The sequence below is a fragment of the Sinohyriopsis cumingii genome, chromosome 1 (assembly GCF_028554795.1).
Source record: "Sinohyriopsis cumingii isolate HCF-2022 chromosome 1, ASM2855479v2, whole genome shotgun sequence".
Lineage (NCBI taxonomy): Eukaryota > Metazoa > Mollusca > Bivalvia > Unionida > Unionidae > Sinohyriopsis > Sinohyriopsis cumingii.
In genome coordinates, this window is record NC_142961.1 from 12,081,560 (window position 1) to 12,098,279 (window position 16,720).

Here is a 16,720-nt window from a genome sequence, read left to right on the forward strand (position 1 = left end):
TCCATCATGGCCTACCTGATCATTAATGGATGATTAAAAGCACACATCAAAGCTAATATTATCTTGCCTATGTGTAGGGTGTTTCGTTCAGACCGCTGCTGGAATTTCTACATATCTGTTACGCACATGATAGAAGCAATCTGGCCCAAAGCAAAATTTCTATACATCTTTTGAGGTTTTTATTTTTTACAAATGTTTGCTTCGACATCAAATTTTCGTAGACAAATGTTTGCACACGCATTCCTACTGGGTTTGAAGCAGAATCGGATACTAATATTTTCCAAGCTGTGAAAGATACTCTTTGTTTCCACATAAACGACACTTTGTATAGAACAGCTCTTTCAATAACCAGTGAGAAGTAGCTCCTGTTACTGCAAGGAAGAAACTTTTTAGAAAGAAAAAAAACCCAAGCTATTTATATATCTACGATTTCGAAAACGAGAATCGATACAATACTTTCTGTGATGTCGCCTACCACAATAATGCTGATATGGTTAATTCATATCTTTTACATCAGTGGTGTAAGCACGTACAATTACACGAAAGCAACGGAGTATTTAGATGATGTCACGAATATCTATGAAACATATGACACTGGTCAAGATAACACATTTGCTCGGCCTGTACTTAATCAGACCGACACCTTGGATGTTAGTCTTAAGATGCGCATATTCTCACTAAATACGTTTGATGCCGTCACTGGACAAATTGAAATAGCGGGCAGCCTAGAAATGACGTGGATGGACGAAGTTTTGTTTCAAAGTACCGTGAGTACTACAAAAGATTCCATCGTTCTCCCATACTGGAGTATCTGGACACCTACAATAGTGTTATTAAACGATGTAAATGGTATAGAGAAGATAGGCAGTTTATCATATCGTCCGCGATATACATTTTCAAGCAATCTTGTAGAGTGGAAAGTGAGAGTTATCTTGAAAGGGTCTTGTACCCCGGATGTGACGTATTATCCCTTTGATCAGCAAACATGTTCGTACATTTTCACGTCTTGGCACCATGACAACACGCAGATAAGCTTGAATATTTCCAAAGACACTTGGGATACCAGTCTTTATGAGAATAATAGTGTATGGTCACTTAAAGAAACCAAAACTGAAAGTTTTACTTTGAATGGTTATGAATACGCAAACTTCACCATCGTCATACAAAGGCAATATATGTATTTCGTCTTCAATATTGTACTCCCAATACTTCTACTTTCTGTAGTGAATGGTTTCGTATTTCTTCTTCCGGCAGAATCGGGTGAGCGAGTCGGATTTTCCATTATGTGTTTCCTGTCGATTGTTGTTCTCCTTCAGACCACAATGCAGTTTCTACCAGAGTCATCAATCCAGATGTCACTGCTGTGTTACTATCTAGTACTTATGATGGTCACCAGCGCGATCCTCGTCATCGTCAACATACTCATGATGAGGGTCTACTTAAAACCATCAGACAACAAGGTTCCCAAAGTCTTGCAGACATTTGTATCAATATTAACATGCATCATCTGCAAAAAATGTAGCAAGAAAGTCAACGCCAAAAAAGACAAATCGAGAAACAAAGGAGCAGACGTCAACGGCACAGAAGTTAAATGGCCAGCGGTTGCAAAGGTGTTAGACGTATTTCTTTTCTTGGCATTTCTTGGCGGTCAGGCTGCTTTAACTTTCTTTTTTCTGTTACCACTTGGACTGCGAGCCTAAGGCAGGAGAAAGTAACTATCTGCACATATATATATATATATATATATATATATATATATATATATATATATATATATATATATATATATATATATATATATATATATATATATATATATATATATATATATATATATATATATATATATATATATATATAGTTATAATATTGTCTGTGTGTCGTAACGAGAATCAGGTTTTACTAAAGAAAAACGTTTCGGACAGCTTACTTTGCTTCATTATACTAAAGTGAGAAATTTTAGATCGAATTTGCGACTCTTCATAACTCTTAATGTTTCATTTTGCGTAAATTAGTTTAGAATGTTATCTTTTACCTACAGTAAACAATATTATTGCTGTGGAATATATTTATACACGTAACCATTATTGGGCTAACCATGCTACAATATGTTTGAAAACTATGCAGAAACTGTTCATTTCTGTACCTAAACTGAATTTATGTTTAATTCTGTCTAAATTCATTAAATTGCTTTCAGCGACACGTTTCAAAAATGAACAAGTACATATATATGATTAATATTTTTCAAAGCTGTTTCTATCAAATTAGTTTGAATGAACGCGTATTTAACCAACTACTCGTCATTCTGATTGCACACTCAACCCCCATCCCTCTCTCTCTCTCTCTCTCTCTTAACACCAGCCGCTGGTGACTGCAAACTGGTACATATGACTTAGAGGTATTCGAACTGAGAAACAGTTTCTCTACGATGCTAAAATAGCGTGATTGATTATTCATGTCTGGGCTGTACATTGGCATTTTTTAATATAATCATGGATGGTCTGTACATGTGCCTACTGGTTATAGTACATTATATATGTCTTTTATCTTATAGGTGTTGTCTAATGTTGTACAGCGCTTAGAGCTTCTCAAGATAAGGCGCTATACAGTCCTCATTATTACTATTATTATTATTGTACATTTACCTATCCCGCGTGGATGGAGCCTTAGGGATGGGTACAATTTTGCATCTATATAATTGTGTATAAAATGTGTGTGACTTATTTTGTTTTCCTTCATCACGACACAAAACAAAAAACAAACGAAGCCTTAGAACACGATTGACTGTAGTCTGCAGAATGTACAAATGGTTTTCAAAATGCTATAAAATCCTCAAGGTGGAGATGTACCCCCTGGTTATAACACAGAAACAGTTGAAATCTCCACTGTATGATTTCAGATCTTTTGTCTCAGCACGAATATTCAATAAATGTATCGAAAGTGAGGAGGTAATTTTCGTGTAGTAAACAATAATAAAAAATATTTACACCGCCAAAGAGAATGTATTCGTTTAAAGGGATAGAAGTTACTCACCTTTAAAACTCAACTAGATACTTTTTTCTCCAGTTTAACGTATACATATATTGGTGGAAATTTGGTTAGGGCATTTCAAAAATGAATTCCAATGTGAAACTGACACTGACCCCTGGGTGTATCCTCACATACACACACACACACACACACACACACACACACACACACACACATTTCTTAAGGTGCACATTTTCAATGCGTGAGTCAAAATAGGTAAACATATAGATGTATTTTATAATACTCTCTGGTGTGTTTTTGTTTTACGAAGTGTGTGTGCTTGTGTGTGTCTGTGAGAGAGAAAGTTTAATATATAAATAAAATGTACATATGCATATGGTGTTTTATTATCATTTCTGTACCGAATTTTGCAGTAACCCATCCGTGTGTCCACATGATTATATACATACCATTGCACGGTTTACTTACCATTGATATAACTTTTGACCGGTTCAAGCCAGGAAGTGTTCAGTCAACATATAATTGGTTATCTTTGACCATTTACCTGGTTTCATCGGGATGTTTTGGGGAACATTATTCAGTCCTCGGTGCGTTTTCAGGTACATTAACTCAGCCATCCTTAATCAAGATTCATGTTTCAAAGCTTCTGGTCAGTACCAGTAGGCTACATCAATTAAAGCTGTTCGTGTGAATTCTTTCAACTCAATATTCGGAATATTTTGTCACTCTTTGTAAATTTAGATAAGTTAGCACGTTAACTTCCACATGATTCGATTTCAGTCACCTCGATTTTATAATACGCATGTATTTCAAAGCTGGTTTTTTAGATTCTGCTTCTCTGCATATTAGTTATTAATCGCGTTGTCAGTCGGTTCGGCGTTCTGTCCGGTCTTGAACAATTTAATTTCCGCACTACTACTTGACTGAGATTTCATCCCAATTCTGTATGCAGGTTGACTTTAATGTGATTCCATCTCAATTATGCATGCATGTTTACTTTACTGGGATTCCATCCCAATTCAGTATGCAGATTTACCTTAATAGGATTCCATCCCAATTCTGTACGTAGATTTACTTTTTTGGTATTCCATCCCAATTCTGAATACAGGTTTATATTGATGAGATCAAGTTAGAATTCCAGCATTAGCAAAGTTATAGCCCCTGATTGCCAATAAGAATAAATTTGGATTCTGCAAAAATAAATTGAGGAAGGATTGCTGTTTTTCAGCCAAATTTTGCAATGTACCTTTATATAGACAGAACCTTACATGGTTTTATTTCCGCTTTCTAAAGTATCGTTTTGCAGGCAGACTAGCCCCTGATTGCTAAATATTGGTTCCCAAACCTACCTATACCAGGGATTAATTGATTTCAATCATAATTGGCATAGCTTTATATTGATGAGACAAGATATAGATTAATTCGTATCGCTCTAAAATATTATTTCTGAGAGTTATGGCCCGCGATTGCCAATTCTTTTAAACATTGGTTTCCAGAATACAACTTTTCCAAGAACTGTTTGATTTCGAACCATATTTAATGTACAGCTGAGTATTAATGCTATCTTGAATGAATTTGATTTTCAGCATGCTACACCCTCATTTTCATGAGTTATGGGCCCTGAATTTTCCTTCCTTCTTAAGTATGGTTTCTGCAGCATAACTTTAACAAGAATCATTATGGCGATGGGCTATAGTGCTAATAATGGTTCATATGGCTGCTGAGAGACCCTCGACATTATGTTGTAAAACTTTGTTTCTGATTTTAAATAAGGTGTTTCTTACTTGTGACTCAAAAATTGCGTATTACTGTCTATTAGTCTCAATTTATTTGGTCAAGGTTAGCACATACAAGCCTTTAACCAACTGACTAGCATCCAGTTTCAACATAGAAAACACTGAATTAATTTACTCAATGACCGGTATACACGCAAGATTACCCGCGTGAAATTACATTTGTCATCGTCAACGGCTGCAAAATAATGACAGGATTGTCACGCATAATTTTGACGTCAGTGATTATCAAATCGTAAGTTGAACGTTAAAGATCTTTTGAGCGAAAAAAAACAAAACACCGACAAATAATTTGTTACACTTAGGGTGCGATACGGGAAAAATTATAAGATTAAATATTAATTTTTCACTTAAACGAAATGTACGGTAATAAAAATTAATATTTATACTATAACAACGGGATGTCTCATAAACAAAATGTAAGATAGCTTATATACTTTGCAGCACGTACAATTTTAATTCGGTGGTTTTATAAATTTTAGAAATAATTTTAATAAGTTTATAAGATCTTGTAATAAGTTTAACGAAATATCTTATTAAATATATTGATATCCTAATTTGGTTCATAAAACATCTTATATAAATCTATAAAGATATCTTGTACAGTGTATTTGACATCCTGTTTAGTTACAGGATATATCATATTTTTACAAGCATTTATAAAGACTCATACAATATTTATCCTGCAGTCTGACAATTAGGATATTATCTGGAAATAAAACGCATCGGACTTTAATAGTCTTTTAGTAAAGAACAAACTGTAACACATTTATTTCTTTTCCTTTAAAAGTTTGCTATTTATGTTTATTCGTAGAATAAGATTATGAAAAATCACCCTCCATAGAAGAATACATAATATATGGTATCGGATTTTTACCCATACCGAATGATTAATCATATGAGTACGTTGTGTTTTATGTAACGTCTATAATCGTAATATACCACCATGATTTAAAAATTTCATTGTTCGTGTGATTTAAAATAGACGTTTGCCCTGTATTTAACTCCATGTAAGCACATATGATGGTCCATTAATTAATTGGTTTTATAGATTCTGCTTTCCTGGAAATCGTTAGTTATAAATGAAACTGCAGCATATTAGTTATTAATCACAGTTCGTGAGCAATTTGTTTTCAGCATGATTGCTTTACTAGGACTCCAACCAATTATGTATATCTTTTTATAATGATGGGATCGGACAAGTTCGAAATCCAGATTAACAAACTTTATTTACAAAAGGTATGGCCTCTGACTGCCAATTCGCTTAAATGTGGTTTCTACACCCACCCACCCAACCTCCAGCAAATTTTTAAAAAAATTGTGAAGGATTAGTAATTTTCAGCCAATTGTAGTATTGACTGAGTTTCTTTCGGTATTCCACGTTATCATTTGCAGGAATAATGGCTCCGGATTGTTAAATTGCAAACGTTACTGTCCGAACCAAAATATATCAGGGATTATTCTATTTCAATCATATTTGGATTAGCTTTACATTAATGAGAACTGGAACGAAATTAATTATTATCGCTCCACAATATTATTTGCTGGAGTTATGGTCCCCGATTGTCAGTTCTTCTAAACTTTGGTTTTCAGCATACAATTTACCAAGGGACTGTTTGATTTCGAACCATATTTAATATACAGCTGCATGTTCGTGCTACCTTGAACCATTTTGATTTCCAGCATCTTACACCATCATTTACAGGATTTAGGGGCCCAAATTGTTCTTCCTTCTTACCTTTGCTTTCTGCATCATAACTTTAACAAGTTTCATTGGATTTCATTCCAATTTGTACAACAACCATATACGGAAGAGAATTTGATTATTCAGCATTCAACTACATCATTTACAGATATTAAAGACGCAGATATATTCTTCTAATTTTGCACTCCCAAATTAATTCCCAAAACCTTTTCAGCTTTTAGTCAAATTTAGCATGCACCTTTCTATTGATGACACATTGAATGGACTCAATTTCCAACGTTCCATATCATCATTTACTAAAGTTATGGACCCTGATTGCATGTCCTCTTTTTATCGTTCGTTTGATAGGTATAGCAAATGGTATGGCGGTATTTTATCTGAAATAAGGAGTGACTTGTTTGTAGCTCAACAACTGTGCATTGCTGTTTCTTCGTCTCAACTTGTTTGATCAAGGTTAACGCGTACGATTCTTTATCCAATTGGTTCGCATCCAATTTCATCAAAGAAATATCTGATTTTATTCCATTAATTGTCCTCATTGACCCTTTTACACGCAAGATTACCTGTGTGAAATAATATTTACCTTTGTTAATGGCTGCAAAACAATGAAATGATTGTCAAGGACAATTTAACGTCGAATGTTATCAATTCGTAAAGTTGAACGTTAGAGACGCTTTAAGCGACAACGACAATTCAAATTACTATTTATTCTAAAAGAATGGGATGTCGCATAATCAATATAAGATATGTACTTTGTTACATGCACAATTATTTTTATTAGCTAATTTTATTAAATTTAGGGATAAATTAAAAAAGTGATTGTAATAAGTTTATAAAATATCTTATAAACTATATTGATATCCTAATTTGGTTCATAAAACACCTTATATAAATCTATGAGATATATTGTATAGCTTATAAGATATCTCATATTTTTTACAAGCGTTTGTAAAGCACCATACCTTATTTATCATGCAGTCTGAAAATTAGGACAATGACAGTGAAATAAAACGCACGGAACTTTAATTGTCTGCTGGGAAAGAACAAAAAAAAAAAAATGTCACAATTTTTTCTTTTCCTTTACAAGTTGGCCATTTTATGTTTATTCGTAGAATACGTTTAAGAAAGATCACCCTCCACATAGACAATATATGGTACTTGATTTTACCCATATCTTTTTCTGTCCGATAATTAATCATATGAGTCCATTGTGTTTTATGTAATGTCTATAATCGTAATATATATCTACGACTTAAAACTATGTTCATGACAACAGATTTAAAAGAGACGTTTGTCCTGTATACAGTTCCATGTAAGCACATATGATGATCAATTAATTAATTCGCCAGCATTTGTCTTGTATATAACTCAATAATGGCTTATTCTGCGGCATCGAATGAACCTTTCGGTCAGGCTTAACACATAAAATACATTAATTAATTGGATTGCATACAGTTTATTGACAAAAGGTGTCTTAAAAATTTGATTCCAGGTTAATTCTCTCCGCATAACAGTTTTTTAGTTTACTTAATGACCATTTATAATTGTGAAATGCGCAAGGCATATATAGTTTGCATCGAAAGGCGACGATACCCGACCAGTTAAATCTAATAATGTAAATTGTTTAACGAATTAACAAGTTACATGATGTAAAATATCACGGACTTCAGGAAAAAATAGTTCTCGTATTGTCTTTAGTTATTAAGGACGCAGAAAGCGCTCAGGATTTGAAAATTTTAGATAAAAAAATTATAACACTAAATATATTATGATAACTCTTTTGCACTTTGTCTTCGTCCCTGTCAATGTGTATTATTAATATATATATATATATATATATATATATATATATATATATATATATATATATATATATATATATATATATATATATATATATATATATATATATATATATCTCGTTTGCCAGGTTAAATCTGGTCATTTTGCGTTTGGTTAAAATTATATTAACGCACACTGCTAAACGGTTATTAATACTCACGCCTGCGTTTAAATTGTTCTGTATTTTGATCCTTTGAGTAGAAGATTATTTCATCCTTACTTGTTCTTCGGAGTTATTAATGATCTTGATTACGAAGAAATTTTAATTCAGTTTAATAAATTTCACTATAAACTAAACAGTACTGATTTAGTCAAAACCATAGTTTCTGGTAATAGGCACCAGAACACACAACAGTTAAACACCGAACCTGTTAGTGGACAATGACAAGGCTGTTAACAAGGTCCAGCAGATAACATATTCCTTGAAGGAATTAGCAATAACTACTGAAATAAAATAACATTATTTAGTATTTTAATGATATGAGTAAACAAAATGGGTTTAAGAAAAAGTTTGTTTTTCCTGTTTCATTCTAGGAATAAATTTTGGGTTGCCAGGTTCGTGGTAATGTGATTACCCTCGACGAGTCTTATAGTATTCCACTCTTTGGATCCTTATATCAATTACCAATAACCGGTATGTGTCTAAATTAGTATATAAATGAATCATAAAATGTAGTGTTATTACGTGAAACATAACTCAGCCTGTGTTACTTGGTCGACTACAATTTAATAATAAGTTAATAAAGTTTCTGTTAAAATTTAAAAAGTTTTCCTCATCCTGTTACTGGTGTGAACTATCGCTTTGGGATCAAGAGAATTAAAATTAAAGATAGTCAAGTTTGAATCATGTTCGCAGTTCGTGTCGTCAAAGTGTTTAAATATAAATATATATTCTGAATATGAATCGACATCATCGAACGGTTCAGAATTGATCTGAGTATTTCGAGTGATCAAACTCGCACATTTTCTGACGCCCTTACGACATCTATGGAAGGGTGATATCGTGTTACCGATATCCGTCAGTCTCGAAATCAGGTAGTATAGGATGCTTGATATAGTCATGGCCCTGTTATATTTTCACCGTTTTAAAATAATACTGATGAATACGTTTAATTGCAGCATATCGTCGCGGTGCATCTGTGTTGTATGGATATATTTCTAATTCACCCTGGTAATTATATAACGGAGCTATTTATTTCTTAAAGTCTGTCATATTCTATATCATGTGACTTGTAATTTCTTGAACAATTAATATTTATTGGATTTACAGGTGAGGTATTGTCGCCTTTGGCGTAAACTAAATGCACCGTACCTTTGCATGGGGCTTAAGGGACATTAAGCAGATTGCTAACAAATCTAGAAATAATCAATCTGGAATAAAATCTTTTAGATGCTTCCTCTCTTCGATATGGGATGCAAGCCAGTTGGCTTAAGGATTATGTGATATGTGTCAACTTTGACATAAAGATTGATTCCATAAAACAGAAAAATCCATTGTTAAGTTAGAATAGTGCAATACCTTATTTAAAATCGTTTGGCATGAACAATTAAATTTTGAATTCACCAACGTACGTCACTGTTAATAAAACACTATCGACAGACGCGATCAATAATTTGACAGAAGTAAATCAAATACTATGTATATTTTATTATTCTTTGGGGAGGGATTTTAGTTTAAATTTGTTACGCAAGATAAATCGAAACAAAACATAAGGTATGGTCGCTTTTTGTGTAAACTAAAGGCATATTCAAGGGCCATTACGTACGTTCATCAAACAAAATCTGGAAATAATCTTGAATTAAATCTTTCAGATGCTTTACTTCGCAAATATCGGATGCATGCCAGTTGGTTAATGATTATAGATTATGTATTAACCTTATCATAAAGACTGATTGATTAATTCGATAATCCATTATTAAGCTATAGACAGGACAATGTTTTAAATCGTTTGGCATGCACAATTAAATTTTAAGTCATGAACATATATCACGATTATAGGCACTGATAAAACATTATGGACTCACACGATATATTATCTGAGAAAAATATATGGGTAAATCAAATACCACATATCGTCTATTGTTCTTTGAGGAGGGATTTCAGTTTAAATTTGTTCTGTGAATAAACTGAAATCGCCAAAGTTTAAACAAAACAAAGAATAATGATGTCATTATTTTTTCTTCTCAGCAGACTCTTCAATCCTGATGCAATTTCATTTGACGTTCATTATCCTAATTTTCACCCTAGAGAATAAATAAAGTTTTACAATCTCAGGAAGATAACAACAATTTTTGTAAATGCGTCTTTAAACATGCATGTATAATGCGTCTTTACAAATGCATCAATAAATGCACGCAATTAGTTTAAGAGTGCATTTACTATTTGCCAAGTTAAATGGCTATGAAGCTGGCTCTAACAAAAAGACTTTGAAAGATCTCTTATAAACTTAGTAATACATCCTTCCTACTAAATCGGAAATCTGGTTAAATTTAGAAGAAATCCTACGTAGTGGATAAAAAATTTGATTAAAGTTAAAAGACATCCTGCCTAATAAATCGAAAACATTAAATCTATTCGACATACTACCTATTTTAGGAAATCCGATTGAATTTATAAGACATTGTACATAAGAAATAAGAAATCTTACATGTATACATCTTACATAAAAAAATAAGAATTCAAATTTTACATTTATTAGACATCTTACATAGCAAACAAGAATTCCTAAATTTATAAGACATCTTATCTAATAAATAAAATGTCTGACTATAAGATATCGTACATAATAAATAATAAATCTTAGATTTATAAGACATAGTACATACTAAATAAGAAATCTTAAATGTATGAGACATCGTATATAATAAACAAGAAATCTTAAATGTATAGGGCATCGTATATAGTAAATAAGAAATCTTAATTGTATAAGACATCGCACGTAATAAATAAGAAATCTGATTAAATTTAAAAGACATCCTAGAAAACAAAGAAGACATTTGATCAAATTTATAACACATTCAACATTTAAAATAAGAAATTTGAATAAATTTATAAGTCGTCCTATATAATAAATATGATTAAATTTTAGTATTGTTTTTCTTCCTAGCAGATTAAAATTTAGGACAGCCAATCGGAGTCATAGCCTGTGATTGTATGGAACGCTGGAAATTGAATTATTTCAATGTCTCATCAACGCGTGTTAAATATGACTGAAATTTGATCACCTTTTGGAAAGTTAAATGATGTCGCCAAAATCTATATAATCAAACTCGATGAAGTTTTTCAATATTTACGTACCTTCTACATATGAGAATTTGCCAAATTGACTTGTCCACCTTTGGTTCTTTACAATGGCGACCAAACGTTTCGGAGATCTCTATATTATTTAGATCAAATTCAAAGGATTTTCGGCGAGATAAATTTGTTATACAGCTTGATAGTAAACGTATACGATGTTCAGGGGGTCTTTGTGAAATTTGTATTAAACACGGCAAAAGTGGCTCATCCAGTGCGAATGGCACAATTGTCCCATAAGTCTCGTATACAGTCACAAACTATGTCAATTCTACTACTACTACCACTACTAATACTACTGACTTAGTACAATGCTTAAGCTTTAAAAGCTAAAAGCCCTTTCCAATATTAGTTAACACACATATATTTAGAACTCGAAATTAAAAACAAAGCATGCGGAAAATAATTGAGTAAAGACATATTATGTCCTGTTAAGTTTGTTCTGTCATAAAGGAAAATCTTAGTTAATATTTTAATCCCTGGTTTAATTAAGACAAACTAAAGTTTATTTGTGTTCAGTAGTAGTTGAACGTTGTTGTTGTTGATGTTGTTGTGGGTAGGCTATGCATGGCGGCCAGTATTAATGGTGGAGGATGAACCCGGGAAAACCCCGGGAAGAACCACGACGCACGATAATCTACTGGTAGTAAATGGGGCCACCCTAGGGACAATGGGACTCAGCATTAAAAACACCCCTGGGCCACTCTAGGGACAATGGAAATTTAACATGGAGAAAAATCGTGGGTCACTCTAGGGACAATGGGAATTTAACATAGAGTTTGGGTTTGTCTAGGGACAAGGGGAATTGAATATGGGATTTTTTTTTTTTAAAAAGTTTTTTTAAATTTAAATTTAAATTTAAATTTAAAAAAGGGTAGGCAATGGAAAGGCTATCTCTTTTCGAGAAATATGGCTGGCCCTGAAAAGGGCCTTTGGGTTTTCTTCTTCTTCTGCTTCTAATTTCTTCTTTTTCTCCACCAACTTCTTATTTTATCTCCAACACTATTTCTCTTCTTTTCTTTCTTTTTTTTCTCCTCCTCTTCTTTCTTCTTCTCTTCCTCCTCTTCTTTCTTCCTCTTCTCATTTTCTTCTTCTTTTTCAATTTTTTCATTCCATTTTCTTATTCTTATCCTTCCCTCTTCATCCTCCTTCTCCTCCTTTATCTCTTTCATTACACCACTTATCTTGTCCTTTACCTTTCTCAAGTTATTAATTTCCATCTTTACACGATGGGGACTATAGGAATAATGGTCTTCAACGAGTCTTATTAACATCTGCTCCATCATTCCTAAATTGTCTAAAACGTCTTGCAATGTTTGCATCTTGTCAAGTTGGTTCCAAGCCATCTTCTTTGTAGAATGGTTTGAACAACGAATACTGTGGGTTCTTATAGTGAAAGCGCGGACGGGATGGAAAACATCCCCCTTAAAACATAAAATTGATATTACCTAGATCATGACCTAACATCGTGCAGACGTGAAAGAAAACATCCCTACTTTTCTCATTTCATATAATATACTATCCACATAAGTGAAGCAACAATAAACAAACCCCAAATCTACTATTTACACACGCAAATCATTAAAACAAAATCCATTATCTACTATCCACACAATCGTACGTGAGCGCTTACAAAACCCAAACTATACTCTCCACATACGCTAAGAAACAATAAACAAAATCCATAATCTACTATCCACACAATCGTACGTGAGCGCTTACAAAACCCAAACTATACTCTCCACATACGCTAAGAAACAATAAACAAAATCCATAATCTACTATCCACACAATCGTACGTGAGCGCTTACAAAACCCAAACTATACTCTTCACATACGCTAAGAAACAATAAACAAAATCCATAATCTACTATCCACACAATCGTACGTGAGCGCTTACAAAACCCAAACTATACTCTCCACATACGCTAAGAAACAATAAACAAAATCCATAATCTACTATCCACACAATCGTACGTGAGCGCTTACAAAACCCAAACTATACTCTCCACATACGCTAAGAAACAATAAACAAAATCCATAATCTACTATCCACACAATCGTACGTGAGCGCTTACAAAACCCAAACTATACTCTCCACATACGCTAAGAAACAATAAACAAAATCCATAATCTACTATCCACACAATCGTACGTGAGCGCTTACAAAACCCAAACTATACTCTTCACATACGCTAAGAAACAATAAAGAAACCCATAATCTACCATTCACACAAACTTACGTGAGCAGTTACAAACACAAACACACAAACACATACCCTCGCACTATGAAAAAAGAGTTAGTGTTTATGATCACACTACTCTACCTACACACACACACACACACACACACACACACACACACACACACACATTGGCAAATCGATAGTTATTTCTTTTCTAGAGTATTGGGTAGCCCTTAAAAGGGCTGTTTTTTTTTTTGAACTCCAGATGCACCTATCTAATGGTTGCACCTTCCTGGCCTGGCGCCACACACGCATCTTCTTCCCCAGTCTCCTTTCACCTTTCTTCTGGGGAGCGCAGAGGGAGGAGGATTCGCTTCAACACCCCAATCCTCTGTCTCGGGAATATTGTACGACATCTTCTCTTCTAGTTTCTTTTCCTCCTCTTCCCTCTGTCTTCTCTCCTCCTCTTCGTTCTTCATTCTTCCCTCTTCTACTATAGCCTCCGCGGCCAGTTCATTTAACAGGCGCCTGACATATTCCAGATGTATCTGGAGTTCAAGAAGTTTGCTTATTCTGCTATTCATTCTTGTGTTGATCAATCAACAAGGGTAGCTAGACTGCCCAGCGAGTTTCAATTTATAGTGAAAGCGCGGACGTGATGGAAAACATCCCCCTAAAACATAAAATTGATCTTACCTAGATCATAACCAAAAAAAAAACAACAACGCGCGGACCTAAAAGAAACACTCACTCACTTTTTTATGCTACCCATCACTATTTTAAATTTTTTTATAAATCACTTCAATAGACTATCCACATACGCAAAGCAATCCAATCTAACCCCAAATTTACACCTCAAACACCAACAAAAAGACATCATTTTAATCTACTATCCATACCAACTTACTTAACCACTTACAAACACAAACACACAAACACATACCCTCACATTTTTTTAAAAAGAGTTAGTGTTTATTTTCACACTACTCTACCTACACACATTGGCAAATGGATTGTTATTTCTTTTCTAGAGTATTGGGTAGCCCTGAAAAGGGCTGTTTTTTTGTTTGCTATGGCATTCTTTTTTAGTTTCTAAGAATGCGATGTCCTCTGAGGATAGACTTTCTGGCGATAGGTCTGCTTCTTCGAAAAGAGAAGAAGAACTCTTTGGTGTCGATACGACAATCGACAAAGCCTCTGTCAGCTTCAGGTTGCTGTTGCTGTTGTTGTTGTTGCTGCTGTTGCTGCTGTCTCTGAAGTCTGTACTTCTCTGTCCATTCTTCTTTTCCCCTGTTCATTTCTTCTCTGAAGAGCTCTTCTATCAGGTCTTCAAGTGATTTTTAACATTCTCACATTCTCTATTTCTTCTGGCTTCGGTATCAGTCTGTGTCTGACCCTATGCAAATTCACGTAGGCTTCGTTGAGCTTAGCTAGTTTGGAGCACATCTTCGTAGGAGGATGAGTCGACAATGGATGGTTAGACTGGAAACAACCCGGTTCTTAAAGTCAAAGCGCGGACGTGAAGGAAAACATCTCCCACACGGTTTTTGAGTCGCAACGTTTAGTGAGTGTCATGAGAGGGATAGTAAGAAATGAAAGAGCATCAATCCAACATTCTTATAGCTAAACAAAAGACAAAGGCATTTTTTTCAAAACACAACATTTTTTAATCAAAAATCACTTAACACTAAACAACAACTCTAACATTTTTAACAATAATCCAACAATATAACATCAAACAATTTTTTCAAAACACAACATTTTTTATTCAAAAATCACTTAACACTAAACAACAACAACTCTAACATTTTTTAACAATAATCCAACACTAAAAGTTTCTCCACTAGGTAAAGAGGGATAACAGTCTTCCATGGTTTCTAGTAATCTAGGATGACTTCTCTCAAACTGTTGATTTATATGGTATTATCGAATTCTGCATACAGGATGACGTTCACCGTTTCATCAGGGTCTCGGTCTTTAAAGAGAATTTCCACACGAATCTGGCCGGATTTTATAGGGTGGAAATGTCCCTCGTCGCTGACTTGGTCTGGATACCAACGATCAAACGTTTGGGTAACTGTCCTTGGAACAGATGATCTTCGATCATGGATCGCTGTCCCTTGGGAATAGTGAAGGTTTTCACTTCCACGCGTCGTATGGGATACTTGGCAGTCGTTCTGCTCAACGTCTGACTGATGTCGTTTCCCACTTTAGGTAACACTTCCACACGGCGTACGTAGAGTCTGGCTTCTAGGATTTTGGTTTTGTAACCGTCACTATCAGCCATCAAATGGAAAGCGGCACTGCTACGATTCAGTCTCAGGCGGACATCCACCCCGTTCAGCAAATACTTTTCTTGCAACCACATGTCCAAATGCAAACGATCCATTAGTTCTAAACTTGTGTCGGCTCCCGTGATTCTCTTTCTTCGTTCTACAAATCCATCATTGTTGTCTTTCTTTTCATCAGTTTCCAATATTTCAAACTTGGTAGGTTCGTCAGCTTCCCATACCACACAGGCATTGAGATGAGTGTTCTTGGCATCTATTCCGTACGTCAAGAGATTTTCCAGGTAGGCACGATAAGGGTAAGTATCCATGCTGCTACTGACCAGTTTGTTATTCAAGTACAAGTCCACTCCACTGAACAAGGAATGCATGAAATTGTTGACGGGAGCTACTGCTTCATCGTCTATAGCACCTCCAGTCTTATCTAGAATTTTGACTTTCAGGTACAAGTAACTGCTATTCAGATCGATGTAATCTTCGGGCTGTCCTTTGATTTCAAACTCGATGGGAGCGGAATCGGTCAGTGAGGAGACGGGGTGAAATTCCACCCACTGGGATTCTTGCATCGTCATCATCGTGGGGGGCATAGCAAACAGATCCAGTTCCGTCTTGGAACAAGC

At 34.4% G+C, this 16,720-nt stretch overlaps 1 protein-coding gene across 1 annotated transcript; it reads left to right on the forward strand.

Annotated features, from left to right (window-relative positions):
- LOC149806420 (acetylcholine receptor subunit alpha-like) lies at nt 1-3,365 on the forward strand. The gene has a single exon (XM_089974462.1). It carries the CDS (start codon nt 465-467, stop codon nt 1,698-1,700), a length of 1,236 nt encoding a protein of 411 aa, XP_089830588.1. The 5' UTR covers nt 1-464; the 3' UTR covers nt 1,701-3,365.
- The last annotated feature ends 13,355 nt before the right edge of the window (nt 3,366-16,720 follow it).

Coding starts and splice junctions, on each gene's coding strand:
- LOC149806420 (XM_089974462.1), top strand. CDS start 465: ATGTCGCCTACCACAATAATGCTGATATGGTTAATTCATATCTTTTAC.